At 29.0% G+C, this 19,274-nt stretch overlaps 3 protein-coding genes across 5 annotated transcripts; 2 read left to right on the top strand and 1 right to left on the bottom strand.

Moving 5' to 3' along the window:
* Positions 1-913: 913 nt before the first annotated feature.
* On the top strand, positions 914-5,353 carry LOC123265684 (post-GPI attachment to proteins factor 3). Of its 2 annotated transcripts, XM_044729539.1 has the most exons (7): positions 914-1,550; positions 1,625-1,767; positions 3,955-4,107; positions 4,170-4,428; positions 4,661-4,865; positions 4,957-5,005; positions 5,259-5,353. In XM_044729539.1, exons 1-7 carry the CDS (start codon positions 1,412-1,414, stop codon positions 5,268-5,270), a joined length of 960 nt encoding a protein of 319 aa, XP_044585474.1. In that variant the 5' UTR covers positions 914-1,411; the 3' UTR covers positions 5,271-5,353. The 2 variants fall into 2 exon arrangements, with proteins under 2 accessions (XP_044585474.1, XP_044585473.1); XM_044729538.1 differs by lacking the exon at positions 5,259-5,353 and having other exon boundaries at positions 4,957-5,107.
* A 550-nt stretch (positions 5,354-5,903) lies between these two features.
* Positions 5,904-12,539, bottom strand: LOC123265681 (integrin alpha-PS1). 2 transcript variants are annotated; one of them, XM_044729532.1, is made up of 7 exons: positions 11,814-12,539; positions 11,093-11,220; positions 10,518-10,541; positions 7,439-9,960; positions 7,263-7,357; positions 7,009-7,138; positions 5,904-6,929 (listed from the first exon to the last, which is right to left on the bottom strand). In XM_044729532.1, the coding sequence occupies exons 1-7, from the start codon at positions 11,975-11,977 to the stop codon at positions 6,699-6,701; spliced, it is 3,294 nt and encodes a 1,097-aa protein (XP_044585467.1). In that variant the 5' UTR covers positions 11,978-12,539; the 3' UTR covers positions 5,904-6,698. The 2 variants fall into 2 exon arrangements, with proteins under 2 accessions (XP_044585467.1, XP_044585468.1); XM_044729533.1 differs by lacking the exon at positions 10,518-10,541 and having other exon boundaries at positions 5,905-6,929; positions 11,814-12,538.
* A 100-nt stretch (positions 12,540-12,639) lies between these two features.
* Positions 12,640-18,512, top strand: LOC123265683 (D-glucuronyl C5-epimerase B). Its single transcript, XM_044729537.1, has 4 exons — positions 12,640-12,964; positions 13,164-13,302; positions 13,466-13,597; positions 15,724-18,512. Coding segments are annotated over exons 1-4 (1,707 nt in total). The 5' UTR covers positions 12,640-12,962; the 3' UTR covers positions 17,158-18,512.
* The last annotated feature ends 762 nt before the right edge of the window (positions 18,513-19,274 follow it).

Genomic DNA, 19,274 nt, shown 5'->3' with positions numbered 1-19,274 from the left:
CGGATCCGGCGTGTCAAAAAGAATTTTCAAAAGGAGCTGAAGAAACATTAGTGGTGGATTATGAAACTTGTGTTCCGGACGAGAGTAAAAACTTTAGCATTATTGTCGAATACGTTAATGAAATAAATGAAACTATGAAATTCTGTGGGTCTGGTAGTTGTCAACCGGAACCTTTTGAGACTCTTACATTTTCAAAAGACAAGGAAGTACCAGTAGCCGAAAACCAGAAAGACGTTGAAGGAGGAAAAAAAATATTCCGGAACATTACTGAAACAAAAACCGAAAGTAATAATAAAACCGACAGTAAAATTGAGACCGAAAGTTATAACAAAACTGATAGTAATAATAAAATAGAAAGTAATAACAAAAATTTTAAATTTTGTGTATCGCTTAATGAAGACTTATTAAATCTTCCTGTTAAAATTTCAAATCGATTCTCAGTACAGTTTATAAAAATGTTTTTTTTTTTTTATGTTTTGTTTTAAACTAATAAAGTTTTTTTTAAATTTTATTATTCAATTAATAAAATATTAAAATATGATGTATAATTCAAGGAATAATTTGTGTATGTTAGTACTTACTTAGAAACGCATAAAAATAAATTAAATTTCAATTATTCACAAAGTGATTCAATAAGTCGCAAAAATATTTATTTTACTATAAAAATAATTTAACATTAATGTATTATTACTTATAAGATAAAATTTGTTTTGGTTAGAGAATAATGAAGATGATCTTTCTTCATACAATTATTTTTTTTTTTATCGTCATTATTATTATGCAATCATCTTTTTATGATTAAGAAATGTATATATTACTTCAAACTCAAAATTAAATAAAATTTAATTATATGTAATTTTTTTCTCCTGATATTTAAGCTGTACATATTATTTTATAATTTTATTTGGTAATTAGTCGCGTCATTGGCGTAAGCTTGGGTTTATTCGACTAAACCGTCTTAATGTGTTAAAATATGTCAGTTAAACTTAATAGATAAATAACTCAGTAATAATTTTATCAAGTTCAAAGTGCAGCGCAAAATTGAAACAAATGGTTTTATCATTATCCTGAAATTTATTCGGCAGAAATAAAAAACGTTGTAAAAGATTCATTATTTCTAAAGTCACGGTTGAAAACACAGATTTAGTATACGTAACTGTAGATAGGGGACAGGGTTCCTCTGATACACTACTGACGTAAAAATACAAAACATGTGTACGTTGTGTAATCTGTAATAATTGATAAATATCAAAAGTAATAAAATACTAAGAAAATTATCAAGAAATAACTAACATGGATTTAATTAACACTTGAAGATTTTTCTATTTATAAAATAATGACGATGCTAACAAGTTAAATATATTTTCTTTTATTAACTAGATCTCTTAAAATTTTTGTAAAATAATATTTGATGAGTAAAATGACAAATTTTTATTTATTTTTATTAATAAATGCATTTATTTACACAATTGTATCGGCTTCCACGGGCGACAGGTCCCAGTTTTATAGACAGTGTTTAATTGTTTGTTATTCTACTAGTTGTAAACACAGTAAGTAATGAATGACTTTTTCTGTATCATACTTTACAAGTAACTAAGTTTTAATTTTTTTCTTTTGATTTAAGATGTTGAATTTGAAGTTGTTTCCTTTGAAAATGGTGGATTCTTATCCTGGTCATGCGAAGAAAACTGCCGGTATGATTGCATGTGGGAAACTGTTAATCATTTTATTGATCACGGTCATCACGTACCACAGTTTCATGGCAAGGTATCATTTAATTAAGCCAATAGTCATAAGTTATAATTTATCATTGATAAAATAAGAAAAATTTTATGACAGCTATATCTGGATGATAGATGAGTCTCTGTAATCTATATAATTAAGAAAATAAGAAAAATTTTATCTCCGGCGTATTTATATGATGAAATGAGTTTTTTAAATTAAATTTAGTATCATTGAAAAGCCCTTGATCTGAATTTGGGCCTTTTTAATGGATCATATGCTTTTTAGCAATAGTTAATTTATTATGATAAGTTTTCAAAGTAGTTATAAATGGATTTAAATTTCGCTATAAACGTAATTTATTTATTTCCTTTGTTTTGTACGTATAAATATGGTTGTACTTCAAAAATTAATTTATATAATTAAAAGACTAAGAAAAATTTTGTAATGAGTATATCTTCATCGTAAATTGGTTTTGATATTTTTTCAGCTATAGTCATTTATGATTTAAATAATTGAGAAAGTAAGGAAAATTTTGTCACGAGTTTATTATCGACGTTCTAATTAGCAAATTGTCTAACTCCATTTTAGAGAATCCTCTCTTTGTACGAAAAAAACAATTAGTTCAAAATTTATTATCACTTAAAAAAACCATTTAATATCATTATTATTATCTAATAGAGATATTGACGTTCTAATTAGCAAATTGTCTAACTCCATTTTAGAGAATCTTCTATTTGTATGAAAAAAACAATTAGTTCAAAATTTTTTATCACTTTAAAAAACCATTTAATATCATTATTATCTAATAGAGATATAATATTTATGACAATAAAGTTAGCCGACATCTAAAAATTTTTAGAAGTTCTTTTATTGAAAAAATTAAAAAAAAAAATTAATTGAAAAAATTTCACATGTAGAAAGTTTTAAAAATTATACGTACAATTTTGTAAAAATATTTTTTTTGTTCTAATTTAATTAATAAAAAAAATCTAAAATTGTTGAACGTCAGTTAACTTTCATGTCATATAATATTTAGGTTTAAATCATTCAAATAATTTATAATTCGATTATGGCTACATCAAAATGTTAAAAAATCACCCTCTAAAAAATATGAAGTTAGACAAATTGCTAATTAGACCATCGATATAATATTTAGGTTTGAATCATTTAAATAATTTATAATTGGATTATTGCTATATCAAAATGTTAAAAAATCACCCTCTAAAATTTTAAAAAATCACCCTCTAAAAGGGAGCTAAGGCTTCAGGGTCTAAAATTTTAATAAAATAAATTAATAAAAAATAAGGAGTTAGACAAATTGCTAATTAGACCGTCGTTATTATTTTTAAAGAAATTTTTATAGTTAAATTTGGTATCATCAAAAAAGTCTACAAGAATTTGTGCCTTTTCACAGTTTTATGTATTTTTCAGTACTAGTCTATTTTTTATGTTAAAATTTGGAGCAGTATTATGAGTTGTTGTGTCCATGATTTAATATAATAAATAAGATAGCAGGAAAGTGGACAAAGAAATGATGTAAATCAATATATCAATTACTAATTCAGCATTTCTTTGTTCACTTCCCTGCTATCTTATTTATTATTTAGAGAAGTTTTAAAAATTTTTTTGTCCTATAAAATTTTTCCGTCACATTTGTCCATTAAATTATTTTTCATTGATCCTGAGATAACATTATTATTTTTTTAATTTATTTTAAAAGTACCTAAATTATCTAGAGTGTGATTATAAATATCAAAAAATCATTGAACCAAAGTTTTCTTATTCATAATACGTAAATCTCGGCAGTCACATAGTGACTGCAGGTGGCTAGTATGTAATATAAAGGGAAAGATTTTGATATATATTGGTGGCTTATATGGTTTCAAATATTTTTTGGAGATAGTCGTGTTAATATTATAAATGATAACTTTTAGAGTGAAACTGAAATTTTTAGACATCTGTCATTTTTTTGGATTTTTACAATAAATAAATTACTATGATGGAAACATTTTTTTTTAAATATTATAATAACAACTTTTTTACACATCTAAAAGTAGAATTTTTTTTATATATTTTTTTTTATAATAGTTTATTTATTGAAAAGAATCCTAAAAATCATCAGTAGTCAGCTAATATTTTAGAATCAACTTTAAGACAGCTTAAAGTATCTTAAATTTTTTTTTTATATTTTTAATGTCTGCAAGTAATTTTTTAAATTAATTTTTGCAGTGGCCATTTATTAGAATGTTTGGATTCCAAGAACCAGCTTCTGTAATATTTTCAATTCTTAATTTCTACGCTCACGTTATGATGTACCGAAAATTCCGCCGAGAAATAAAATCCTCCATGCCTATGTCTTTAGTATGGACTTATTTCACCGTTGTAAGTATGAATTATTCAATTGAATTTTTCAGGTATTTAATTATAATAAAAAAATCTTTAAGGTTTGTCTGAATGCTTGGTTTTGGTCGGCAGTATTCCATGCAAGAGATAAACCATTCACCGAAGTAATGGATTACTCTTGTGCATTTACGATGGTGATAACTCTCCTCTTCTGTATGCTGACAAGAATATTTCATAAAAACAATAAGATACTTGCTGTGATAACTTTTGGATATATTTGTATGCTCGTCACTCATTTGTCTCATCTGTGGTCTGGAAGCATTAATTATGGATACAACATGAAAATAAATATTTTTTTTGGTAACTATTTAAATTAAAACTACTAAAAAATCTTATCAATAAATACTGTTTTGAAAATTTATCTTGATACGTTATCGCTTAGATAAATATTTAAAATCAATTTAATAATTACGAACAAATTTAATTTTTTTTAAATGAAAATAATCTACACTAACACTTTTTAAACATTAACTCATCAAATATAAAATTCCAGCATTGAAACTAATTATAAATTTTTTGTTTTTTTCCCTAGGATTTTTGACGTTTCTTATCACGATGATTTGGTGGTATCGTAATTCTTCAAAACTTCCTCATTCTTATCTTATCGGCTGGTTTACGATCTTGACTGTGGCGGTTACTCTATTAGAAGTAGCTGATTTTCCACCGATATTTTGGACCCTTGATGCTCATGCCCTTTGGCATGCTTCTACCGCTCCGCTTGTTTATTTATTATACAAGTAAAAGTTTTACTTATACTTAAAAAGATAAAACAAAATAAATGTTAGTATAATTTTTCTTTTATATTTTAATACTTTGTTATTGTTGCAGATTTATGATCTCAGACTGTCATTATTTAAGAAAGCAATATAGTTATCAGGTAATATCAGACATTCACATTGACTAATAAGTAGATTAAATAATAATCAATTTTTTTTTTTTAAATAATAGACATTTGTAGGTAGAAAATCAATAAAAACAATTTTATTTTTTAATATTTTTACAGTTATTTTTTTCTTTATTCTTTATTTACTTTTTTTTTTATCTAATAGATTTGTATCAAATAAAAGATACAGTTGATAAAAATTAAACATTTAATTTCTTTACATAAAATATATATGAATAATTGTCAGGTGATTCCTTAAAAATATACAAGCTGTGATTAAGATCAATGACCACTCAACAAAAAAAAAAAAAAAAAAATAAACAACGTATATTTGATTTTAAGTGGCAAGACTCAAGAAAGTCTACATCTTTTAAAAAATAATTGTATTCAATTATTGGTTTCAATTGTCAACGAATAAAAGTCATAAAAATCTTTAATAAAATTTGGCACTAACGATTAAAAATGACTTTTAAATTAACTTTAATAGTTAATAATTCATGCTTTAAAGTCTCAGGAAGACTATTGTTAATAAATGGTGATTAATAGTTTTATAAACATAAAGTTCAAGTTAATCGCATTTGAATAAATTTTAGAAAAAAGGAATGTTATTATTAACGATATCCAATTAAATACTGTAAAAAAAAAAGTTTAGTGATAATGAATTAATGAGTTATTAAAAGTTGTTGATAGTTAATTATTTAAGTACCAAATGCAGTTTTAATTTATTTTTTCTTTTAAAAATTATTAACATGATTTAAAATGTCAACAATTTAACGTTTTTTTATTTCTTTCGAATCTAAATTAATAAAATTTTTGCCTATAATATTCTTATAATTCTAAAAAAATAAACTAGTAAAATTTTTTTATCGTTAATTCGAAATAATTTTTGTATAAAATCATTCAATATAACGCTGCCTTTAATAATTACCTATAATTAAAAATTTTTTTATAAAAATACTCTAGTACACTAACTAGATTGTTTTCTTGCTAAAAAATAAGACTAAGTGCCAATGTTATGTAACTTATATAACAAATGAAGGGTTGATGATTATGATTAAAAAACGATATTGAGGAAGATGTATAATTTTTTAAAAAATAATTTGTTCTTTAAACAATAAATACTTTGTATTAAAAGTCAATAGCCAGATGTACGGGAGTAGATTCGTTTATCATCAGTCTTTAGTGAAGAGACACTAAATCTATTGTTGTGTTAATAAAAAAAATTATGTCAAAAAACATTTAGCACCATTGAATCTTTGACAAGAAATAAAAATTTATACACTGACCCGTCCAGCACCCAGTGTTTTAAAACGATCGAATATTTATAAAACTCTCCCGTCAATATCGCGTCTATTAAATATAAGTATATTCGTTATATCACTTAAATGCAAGGCATAATTATTAATTACTATAATTAATAATTAATCAGTTAATAAAGTTAAATTAAACCTCGAGTATAAATACATACGGCCACGTAAGTAACACAGAGATAATGCAGTCTTCCAAAGAACACTTGATGTTTAAATAATTCCACGAATTATAAATATAAATATATATAAGTATTATATACTTATAAGTATAAAATGCAATTAAGATAACTATTTTGTGCTACCTTATTTTTTTTTGTTCACTGGAAGTTTTCACTTGGGATAATCTTCTCTTTTTAAAAATATTTTTTTCCTTAAAATTAGTGTTTAAATAGCGCTTCGTGTTCTGGATTATCGTCTCTATGTTTTTCTAAGTTCCCGGATAAAGTAGGGTCGGGCCTACGTCTTTTAAAGAACCCTAGTTTCCATAAAACTAATGTCAGCAGTATTAGTAATAATAAACCAGCACAAATGGCGACAATTATTATCCAAATAGGCACCGGCTCACTGTCTTGTTGGTCGCCTAGATCTGGATACGCTATCGTTTCAGCCTATTTAACAAATAACGATTATTCCATTAATTAAACCTTACAATTAACATGAGCAAAAAAATTATTAAAAAATATCTACCGTAGCATGGTCGTTTTTTAAATTTTCTTGCTGAATTTCAATGCTCGGTGGGATAACAATCCTCGCGTTTGAGCCTATTTTTACCTGGTCAACCTTCGGATAATCCTCGACAAGCGTTGAATTCCACAGTCTATTGACAGAAAAGAAAATAAAAAAGGTGAGTCATAAATCAGCTGCTTGCATTTTAAATACTTGAGAGTCTTCACTCATTAAACAACAAATGTATGATGAATACACTATTTAAAAATACATACCTTGCCTTCACAGTAATTGTCGCCTCTTGTTTACGTTGTAAGTTATAAATAATGCATCGAATATCAAAGCATTTAGCTGTTCCTGTTTTACAATTCTGCAGACAAAAATTATAATTTTATTTCATTGTAATTTAAATAAAAAAGAAAAGAGATCAATATTTTGTAAATATACAAACCATAGAAACAATTTGACGTGAATGTCCATCGCGATCTGTCATCATCCTCGTACTAACGACCTTTTCAATATCCCGGCGGTCTCTGATGTGATTAATTGTCCGATTACGGTAATAATTAACCGGAGAGCTCGTGGTTGAAGGAAACGGATCCAAATCATCGTAACTAACACTGCCAAGTAACTTTAGTGGATTAACAACGTAACCAGCCGGTAAAATACACTCTCCATCCCCAGCGTGACTAACTGTCGGCATTTCTTCGAGATACAGTAGCCACTTACCGTGTTTTTTGTCATTAGCAACCTCGTAAGGCCATGAAATAACAACTTCAACGGTCCTTACTTTCCAGGGACCTTCATTGAAGACTTCATACAAGTGCGAGACCTTAGGACCAACTTCATTCAAGTGTTTTATCGCAGATTCACCGACAATAGGACCTCCATAGTAAGCCCACTGTGTCTTGGCGCTTCCTTTTATTGACAATTCTGCGCGCTTCAGTACGATTGCTTGCAAGCGTATTGGTTGCTTTTCTTGGACTTCTTTGGAAGTTGAATTAGCAAAAATTACAAAATTTAATTGCGGTTCATTGTCTTCGACTCCTTTTGGGTCAAATCTCACTTGAACATTAACAGCATTGTCTTTTCTAAATGGATTTCCAATTGAACAAATTACCAGCGTTGAATTGTGGAGATTACAAATAATAGACTCATTACTTTTACTTGCAATATAATTAAGACTAGGTGAATGACTGATAAATAATTGCGCTTCGTAAGCTGACTCTCCAATATTTACTGCGCTTACGTCTACAACAACTTCTTCGACTTCACCTAACAATAATTCATAAAAGTTTGGCTTGACAACCGACGCTGATAAATTCAATTTTGCATCGACTTGTAAATCACTTTCACATATTTCATTATCACCGCAATCCTTTTGGAACGTTGCTTCAAATATCCTCGCAGCCTCTTGTTGGTTTAATATAGGATAATTATTTATATCGGGCAGCGGATTGCCTTCACGTGGCATTACTGGCTCTTCTTGTATCAGCGTATAATTCAAACGGAATTTAATTGGTGATTGAATATCACGTGTATTTTCTTTCAAGTAAACAATTTCACGTTGACAGTGCATAGATTTTGTTGGATCTAATGTTACCGTACGATTAATATAATGTGGTTTGTTTTTACCGAATCCAAACCATACTCTAGAGAACTTTTTAACGCCTGAATAAGTTTCAGCTTCAATATGATAATTAAGTTTAAGATTTACCATACCTTCATTACGAGTTAATGATTCAGTTTTGCAACATGCCTCAAAAGCAAAGCAAGTATGATTAGATGTTGGATCTGCTGAGCAGCCAATTTTATTTGGATCTACAGCTTCTATTTTTTCTTGATAAGTACCATCTTTACGAGCATAACGAACGGAAGTTGTAATATCAATTATTTTTCTAGCTCGAAGCAGAGCCACGGCGTCATTATCATAAGCACCGATTAATAAATCAGGGTAGCCGTTTTTATCCATATCAATTCCGCCGCTAAGTGAATAACCGAATGTACGTAAAGGCACGGGAGTATCCTCTGCATGTATCACTTGCGAAGGTGTCGTGATTATACCTGATTTAGATCCCAAATAAATGTACACAGTACCTTTACCCTCATAGGGTGCACCAATAGCAATATCTTCATATCCATCTTTATTTAAATCCCGTAAATTGGTCAACGCGAATCCAAATCGCGACTCTTCACGACCTACTAACTTGGTAGGTTTACATTTATCGCTATCTTTATTGTATCTGCATAGCGAAGTGTATATATAGACAGCACCGCCTTCTGCTTTGTTGAAATAAAACGGAGCGGAGACAATCAAATCGGTATTTTTATCACCATTAACATCAGCAGCGGCAATTTCGTATCCGAAACTCGAAGCGAATTGCTCGCCATTAAGAATAAGGGCGACATCCATGTCAGGACGTGAATGTTGGCGAGTTAAAATTACAACTTGTCCAGTTCCATTAGATCTTGGAGCACCGGAAGCGTATGACAGACCTTTTCCAAAGAAGTTTCCAACAGTCACCGACATTCCCAAGTAACTGTATTTATTGACTGGTGATGCGTCTTGCATAGGTGCATTGTACACAGTGTTGTCACGCTGTAAAAATTCATCAGACACTGTGAAAACGTACATAGTACCTCGCCAAGTGTGTGGCCCAGGAGTTCCAATAACAACACGATCTTCTGGAGTTAAAATACCGCTCGTCCCAGCTTGGCAGTAACCAAATTGTTCGTGAGCTTTGCTGGTTGGTTTTCCGGAGCATGGTTTTTTGATGTCATCGTATTTGAGGTCTTGGGTCAATATGTAGCACTGGCCTTGTCCCCATTGCGAGTCCGCAGTTTTTACAATATGCCGATGAGCGCATACCATAACTTTTCCACCAGCTCCTTGACTTCTGACAGTAACTCCGAGCCATTGCCCGTCTTTTATCTCATCGTTTCCGGGTGGTATCAGTTCGTCAGAGTCAACATCTGTGAAAAAATATACGTTAGTATTTTATTCATTATTTTTAATTGTATATGCAAAATGAATGTTGCAAAGATGTAAATAAAAAAAAGATATAAATATAAATTTTTTTTATGTTGTTAGTTGTTATAATGTATTTGTTTTATTATTGCGATGCTTTTCTTGCAGTCTCTTGCAGAATATGATGAATGACAATGATAAGATGATATAGCGCTTGAAATTATAAACATTCGTGTAAAATTAGCGTTAGTATTTTAATTAAAATAATTTAAGCCAAGCGAAATGCTGAGTAAATAAAGTAAATTGATTAGCTTAATTAAATTATTTCAAATAATGAAGTTAATCTATACATTTTTATTATTATTTTAATAATACGAATTGCGTGCCATTAAAGCATATGCAAAATGCTATTCCATGCTAAGTTGTCTTTTTTACAGCTTTCATTTAATAAAAATGAGCATAGCAAATGCCTGTAAAAAATATAAAAAAAAAAAAAAGATAACAAAATAAATTGAATATTTATTTTCTTTTCATTCAAAGAATCTCCCATTGATTGACTTACTTGGATCAATTATACCGTCTTCAGCTGTTGAGAGACAATCATAAAAATTTATAAATATATTATTCATTGATAAAATATAATCATAAGTGATTATTTTTCCTCTACTACTTATGTAATATTAGTTATAAACAATCGTTATTTTACATAATTAAGTATAGTTAATTTAGCTTAATACATAAATATTATTGTGTAAAACTACCTACTATTACATTAATTAATAAGTTATTAATTATTAACAATAATAAGAATAATAACTATAATATTAAATTATTATATATTACAGAAATAGTATACATATATTACGTAATATCTTTATGATATGATATAGAGTTACACCAATCATTCCCATTGTTAAACTGACATCTGTTTATTAATAAACTAGCGTTTAATATTTAATATTTTATTATTAATTTATTCTTTAACCCTTTAACGAATATATTTTTATTTTTATCTTTATTTACATTTGTTATCGTACATCAAATAAAATACGTACATTTATTATTTAAAAACTTATATTTTTTATGATCCGTTAAAAAGTTAAGAATTTTAAGGGATAGATAAATTTAAATACTTACTAAGTCTGCCGTCCGTAATAACTTGCTCACAATCATTTGTTTTAGTAGTCAATGGACACTGCCATAATGCCCCAGATCTGTTTGTACCAGGTTGTCTATTTTGATCCAAAGGTGCGCCGACTAGAATCCTAAAAATTTTAACAAACTGTTACGTACAAATAATAATAAATAATTCAAAAGATAAATTAATTAATTAATTAAGAAGTCAATGGAACTCTGGCTTAAAAAGTTCTTCAAAACCATAAAATATGACCTAAATTAACAAATTTAAATAAATTAAAATACTTAAAAGATGACTAAGACATTTATCTATTTATCGTGTAACCGCAGTAATCCGAGAAATGTTTTTACAACGAAATATTTACACAGAGTATGAACGAACCAGTCATCTTCTATCGCATCATCATAGTAAATTAATAATAATAAATGCTGTCTTGTTCTTATTCATTTATCCGATGGATTACTCTCAACTCTCTACTCTTTCATCCTCACAATGTAAATCTAAAACCAGTCACGGCATATGCATTCAGTTATCTCATTCAAACTCCCACTCTCACAATGGGGAACCATGAACCCGATATGATAACATCACTCAATTTGTTCACCGTTTGGTTTTTTAAAAACTAGGCACGCGTTTGTTATCAACCAGTCTAAAACAAAAACTAAAGCTCTTATAAATAAAATTTAATTAAAAAATAATATGAAAAGCAATTAAACTTACCAGCTTATTGATTTGTTATCATCCTCAAGTAGTTCTTGGTGCTCTGCTACCGAGTACCCAAAATAAGAATCGCTCCGTCCACGTTTGATAACAGGTATCCTCCACTCAAGATTGAAACCCAACGCTCCGTAGATCAGCACAAAAATAATCCACGGTAGCTTCATCTTTCTTCACACGCTGATTAATTACAACTATATCTACAATGGTAATATTAATAACAATAATATTTATTAACAGTTAAAAAACAATACAACTAATCACAAAACAGTGGATAATTTTTTTTTGGCTATCATAAGTCTGAAGAATTATGTCGACGTCAACAAACGACTTGTTATATCTCCAGGTGACACTAAAATACTGGAGGATAAATTGTAAGCGAGAAAATACGCCCACGCACTCTCACGATCCGGCATCGACTGGCGTCTACAGAAACTCTTCCTCTTCTCTCTCGTGCTTGTACAATTGTTGCTAGTCAGCTAGCTCATTGATATCAGACCAACTGGTCTCTGGTAGAAAAGAGAGAGCTAAATAATCACTGGATCATTTTATTCTTGAGAGCGTTCACACCCACGCACACCCTCACCACAATAAAAAATAAAATTTTAAATCTTTAATAAATCCAACGCTTTCTCTCACAAATGGTGAATTTTTAGCGAGAAAAATCCGAAAGACCCTGAGAGTCTTGACTCCGCTGGCAACTGTCTCTTTCTTTGGAGCTCTCTCTCCACCATCACCATCAGGGACAAAAATCATCTAGGGTCCCGCGGAGTTATGGTTTTAATTTTAACTGAAATAGTTCCCGCTAGAGTTTAATTCGTCATGCGCAGTCATCTCCGAGGTCCAAGCAACAGCAGGTACTTGGATAGGAGAAGCAAGCGAGAAAAAAAAATTTTGGTCACATCAGGGGTCAGGTGGATTGAGAGGACGGAGTGCAGAGTGGAGCGAGAGCGAGAGCCGTTGGGGTTCGAGCCAATGTTCATTGACGTGCGTCAGCTGTGAGCGGGTTGACGTCGCGTCGCAACAGCAGAGGCATCGCAGATGTCTCAGTTATTTAATGACACTTGTCTCCGATGAATTATTTTAACAATGTGATCTCTTGAGGATGTAAATACCGGAGGCGGCTAAACGAAAACAAGAAGGATCGCGATCATGTAAGTTCACCTATTTACATTTTTTATTTTCAATTATTCGTGATGGTAATAATAATAATAATAATAGTTATATTAACTGTCAAGATGTGTGATGTTGATCTCAATACATCTGTAAATATGCGGCAACTAATGTTATAGCTATAAGTTTTTATATATTTATACTTGGATACTTACTGATGTTTGTTTGATTTTTTTTCAGGTTTTATATGATGATGAGAATTAATTTCAAGACGATCCTTCTTGTATTGATCGTCGCCGTAATTAGTTCTATATTTACGTCATGGAATAACTGCGGAAGTAGTATTCTTATCAGAACGGCTGAGTGGAAGACTCGTAGGGTGAGTCTATTTATTTTCTTCATCCCTTATCTTTTCACATATATACTCGACCTATTTTTGTCGGATATAATCCAGTGATTAATTAATCTTGATCGCTATATATTTGCTTTTAATTTTATTTTATCCACTTGTATCTATATGGGTATGCTTTTTATTTATATAGGATCGTCTGGCTAATAGCGAGCTCGGATATCAAGAGATTGATTGTAATATTAATGGAGAATATTTAATTGGATGTAGGAGAGAGGGAGATGAAGTTTACATTCCTTTTTCATTTATTCACAAGTATTTTGAGGTATCATTTTTTTTATTTATTGTCATTGCATTCTTGATAAAGTGGATCCAAAAAGTCGACAAATTTTTCTTTTTGAGTGCTATTAAAACTTTTTATTCAAACAACGTAAAGGCAAATTCTTTTAATCTTTGGAATTTTTTTACTTCGTCTTATAAGCAACGGACAGGAAAAAACAATACATTTTTTTGTAAAGAATTGAACGGTTTAAAGAAAAGGTCTTTTATAATTTTGCGATAAATTCAGTCTTTCACAAATTATTCAAGGTTTAAGTTAAACGGGTCTTAAATTTTAAGTTTTTCTTTCTTCTATGGTAAAATTATTACTTAGATAAAAATTTGAGATCTATTAAAAAAAAAATATCTAAAAAAATTTCAACTAATAAGGAATATTGTAGCTGTGTTGATGTTTATAATTTCAACTTATAAATTTTTAAGTTTAAACGTGACTACTGGGCTTGTGTGCAACTTGGTATATCGTCTCATGATTTTTTTTATGAAAACAAAAGTTTAACGAACGCCGTTCGATAAATGCTTTTCATTATTAAGTCGTTTGTTTATATGACATTGTCACGAACTGCGCTTTGTATATTTAAATTAAATAGCCGTTTAAAATTTTCAGTGAATAATTATAAATTTGACATTTTGAAATTTTATAATTTTAAAAATTTTTCTTTATGTATTTAGAAAAAAAAAATTGTCGATTTTTTTTGTACACCCTCATACTTATCAAAGAATACTTTTCCTATGAATCTTAGGATTTCGTATAAAAATATGTTGGTTTTTTTAAATACTTAAAATGATTAGAATGTTTATTTTTTTCCAATATCTAAAAATCATTGTATGAAATTCAAAGTTGAATATAATATTTTTAACACTCAAGTGGTTTATAAATAGACTAAACGTTGATGTTCTTGAAAAAAAAATAACATTGATATTTTTTACGCACTATTCGAATGCAGCTAACTCGATTTATTTCGAACTTTTTGAAGCTTGGGAACACTTCAAGGGAAGTAAAATTTTATGGACCCATTACACCTTCGGATCATAAACGGGTTCTGAATTTTTATGATACTGAAAATAGCAGACAATTGTTATTTTTATGTACTAATTTCGTATTATTAGAAAGAACTATTCGAAAAAATGCACCTACTGATCTCTAATGTTCTTTCCGTGTATTTTTTCAGGTCTCGTTGTTATTTATTTATTTATTTATTTTAACAGTACATTGAACCCTACAGCAATGCCAATAATTGGGTTCCATAGAAAAAGAAATGAATATAATAATTGTTTTATTATAGTAAAGCTTAAATATAAAATTAATAGTAGTAAGTCTATGTTTTATCTGATAAATTGATCATATATTATTTGATAGTAATTAACAATTAGATAAGATGCACTAAGTCAGTGTCCAATTGAGGAACAAAGTTTTGCAAGAGAGTTATTAAAATTTATTTTGTTTCTATTCGAAAGATTTCAAATAATAAAACATTTTTTTCAACAATGATTACAGAAATTAGAAAACTATTTATAAATTTAGAATTCCGAGAGTTTATTTCTAATTTTAAATAATAAAAAAATTATCCAGAATATATATTATTTCTTAAGAATTCTTTAAAATGACTCGTTCAACTCAAATAAGATTATTTTTTAATCTGAAGCCATAAAAATATGTAATTACAAATATTTCGCCTCCAGATATTTATAATCTTGTGCAAATAAATAAAAATTTTATCAATACAATTCTTAGTTCAATAGTTGCTCACTCAACGTCAAGTAGTGGGTGTGTTTCATTATCATAAAAAAGTCAGAGATATTTTTTTTTCTTCAATATAACGATACTAAAATCAAATCCCTATATTCACTTTATCGTACAGATATATTTTTTTTCTTCCTCGAAACAATAAATATTTACATTACAATCGAAATTCGATATAACTTTAAATATAAATAAAATTATATCATGATCCTTTAATTATTTCTGAATAAAAAAATAAAAATGACCTGAATTTTCCTTAAAATTTTTATTTTATTAATAAATTTAAAAAATTATACGAAATCCTTTAGCTATTGGAAATTTTATATTATGTATTTAACCGTAATTAACATATTTATTGATTTTTTATTTAGGTATATGGTAAATTAGCTACATACGATGGGCTGGAAAGATTCGAATGGTTGCACAGTTATTCAAAAATAGTAAGACCAAAATCAAAGTATGACCCACGCGGAGTTTTTATGACATTTGAAAATTACAATGTTGAGGTACGTGAGCGCGTAAAATGCGTCAGTGGAAGCGACGGAGTTCCAATGTCGACCCAATGGGAGAGTCAGGGTTACTACTACCCGACGCAAATAGCGCAATTCGGTTTGTCGCATTACAGCAAAAATTTAACAGAGCCAGAGCCACATCGCAAGATAATCGAGGACGCTGATAAAGTTCAACAGGCATGGATTGTGCCGCAAGGCTCAGTAATGTCGAGAAATTACGACGTGCAGTCGAACAGTTATGTCTTGAGGTTTGGCACACCGGAGACAAGTACTTCGGGAATTTCAATAACGTTAGATCACGTGCTGTCGTTTGTCCTGAAGCTGGATCTGATAATAAAGGACAATGGCAGCGTGACGGTTGTGATGCAGCACCGAGAACGGAAAGATTCTTACTACCTTCATTATACTACCAGCAATATTGTCCTCAATACATTGAATAATAACATTTATTATGGGATTGGAGTGAGTAATAGTCAGTGGCGTCGAATAACCCGAGATTTAGTAGTCGATTTACAAAAAGGGTTGAGTGTTAACGAGAAGGGGAAGAAAAAACTGTCGAGATCGAAGTTAAAGATAATAAAAATAATTTTGTACGGTTCAGGAAAAATAGACAATATGACTTTGTCGACGAGCGAGCATATGGAGCAATTTTACGACGCAGCGCGTTGGTTTGTTGCTAATCAGAATGTGACATCAGGCGGGTGGCCAAATCCCGTAAGGAGAAAAGTTGCCAGCAGCATGGAGATTTTAGAGCCCGGATGGTACTCTGCAATGGGTCAAGGACATGCTATTTCAGTCCTAGCTAGAGCTTATTATCACTCTGGAGATGAGAGGTACTTACAGGCAGCTGTCAGAGGTTTAAAGCCATTTAAAATAACATCTTCGAAAGGTGGAGTGGCTGCTTATTTTATGGATAAATTTGTCTGGTACGAAGAATATCCAACCACACCGTCTTCATTTATATTGAATGGTTTTATTTACTCGCTTATTGGTCTCTATGATCTCAAGTGTATTGCTACAGGCAGAGACGCCGATGAGGCCACTGAGTTGTTTGATAATGGTATGATATCGTTGAAAAATATGCTTACACTATTTGACACCGGTTCTGGCACGACTTATGATTTAAGACACTATACGTTAAAGAGCGCGCCTAATTTAGCGCGTTGGGACTATCATTCCACGCACATTAACCAGCTGTTACTTTTGAATACTATTGATATTGATCAAATTTTTATGATAACTGCTGAAAGGTGGATAGGCTACATGAATGGTAAGAGAGCAGCGCATAATTAATTTTTTTACTATAAAATTTTTCCAACGACAACTTAAATATTTAAAGGTACTTTTAGACAATAACTCCTATTTTTTTTTTTTTTTTAGATTAAAATAGTCATACAGTTTTATCAATAAATTTGAACAAAAAAATTCAAAAAGCACTGTTCGGTTGACAATAAAATAAGAGATTTACGATAAATTCTAGCCAATTAAAAAAAGAAAATAAAAGCATTAGCTTTATTCCTTTTATTTATAAAAAAAAAAACTCTGAAAGATATTGAAAATTTATGTGTAAAGTTATAGTTATTATTTTTTTGTTTGGAAAAAACTTTAACTACACAGAAATTGAATTTATTTAGTAATTACTCAATCAAAAGAAATATATACACAGTTCCGATTGAATTCTGCTTGAATATGAATAAAAAAAATTACGGTTATTCAAATTGGTGAATGAAATGCGACCATAAATTTTTTAATCTCAAATGATTTATTAGCTTATTCATCATTGGAGGTAATTACTTTTTATTTATGTTCCAGCGAAATTGCCACTACTTTATTTTTTCGTTTAATTGTTCAATAAATAATATTGAAATTGTGATTTAAATACTTTAAAAAATGGGGGGGGGGGCGCACTATCTAAAAGTAACCATACTAACATAATAACTTTTTAGAGCTTGAATTTTTACCATTTTCTACTTTTCACGTTAGAGTAATTTTACATTCAACAATCTTGACATCCTTATAGTCTACCTCCCGTCTTTTTATTAATCGATCGAGAGGAAAGTAATATATAAATAAAAATTACGTTAATAACGTAAAAAAGTTTATATTGACGAAAAAATAAAACGGTGACGCCGTTTAGTGCCAGAATTTTTTTCTAAATTAACTCGAGTAAGAGGTTTTTCCATGTATAATAATTTATTTGTCTTCTCAACCAGAGAATTATTCCTTGTGAGATAAAAAACAATCGTTTTGTAATTTATTAATATTAAAATTAAGAAATTGTGAGTTTTATTAAACTCGAAAATTTTTAAATCCTTAGCAGCAACTATTTGTAATGCTTTAGTTAACTAGGGTATAATTAAAATTAACAAATAAATAAGAGAAGAAAGAAGTAAGTTAGATTGTAACAGGGTAGATATTTGTAATGGTGATAATAGTAATGGAATATTTTTTTAATAAAAAATGAAAATAAAAAAAAGACACGAGCTCTTGAGATAATTTATTAAAGTGAATATTTGTTTATATGAGCTCGGAATAATTATGAACTGAACATTCCGTTTTGTAAAATAGCGTATTTTTAATTTAATCATAATGTTTAAACTAAAAAAAAAAAAAAAAAAAATAGTGTATTAAAATATCAATCGTAAATAGTGTCAATACAATGATATGTAAAAATTTGATGATCATTAATTAGATTTTTAATGACAGTTTGTCTCAGGATTAAAAAAAAAAAACTTAAGCTCAATTGAATGAGCAACTGGTTTGTAATTATGTAGATAGGTAAATAAATACTCGTACGACAATATAAAAATTTATAAAAAAATTTCACGAGGTGTCAAGGACTAAAGGAACAATTAAATTCTTTTGTCAAAAAATTGTACTTGGTATTTATAAAAGCTTGTTTAAAAAAAAACAATTTGTACTAGCTTCGTACGATAAAATAATATATTTAGAATGCTTACTTCTGAAAAAATAAAGATATATATATGACAAATATACTTTTTCATGAAGTCCTGTAGAAAACGAGCTACTTTAAAAAATACTTGTCAATACAAAGATTTAGTGCTATCATAGATATCCTGAGAGGCTCTTAATAAAACAAATAATTGATGAGATCTACTTTATATAGCAGAAACTGAGCCTTGTAAATTGTAAATTATACGCTTAGCTAAATTAATAATAAAGAAAGCTTCGATGTAGTTTATTAAATGCCAACTTAGATATATGATTAAATAATGTCAATAAAACATCTCACAAATCTGTCTGATTATTTTCGCTACTAAAAAAAATATATATACATATATTATAAAAAAATATATATATGTATATACATAAAAGACAGTTTAATAAAAACAAAATCGCTCATACTCAAATGAGAGTGCAAAATAGATTATAATTTATAATATTTAATA

This window comes from Cotesia glomerata, linkage group LG5, assembly GCF_020080835.1.
Source record: "Cotesia glomerata isolate CgM1 linkage group LG5, MPM_Cglom_v2.3, whole genome shotgun sequence".
Classification (NCBI taxonomy): Eukaryota; Metazoa; Arthropoda; class Insecta; order Hymenoptera; family Braconidae; genus Cotesia; species Cotesia glomerata.
The sequence above is the reverse complement of the archived record's forward strand: the minus strand, read 5'-3'. Positions and strand labels throughout refer to the sequence as shown.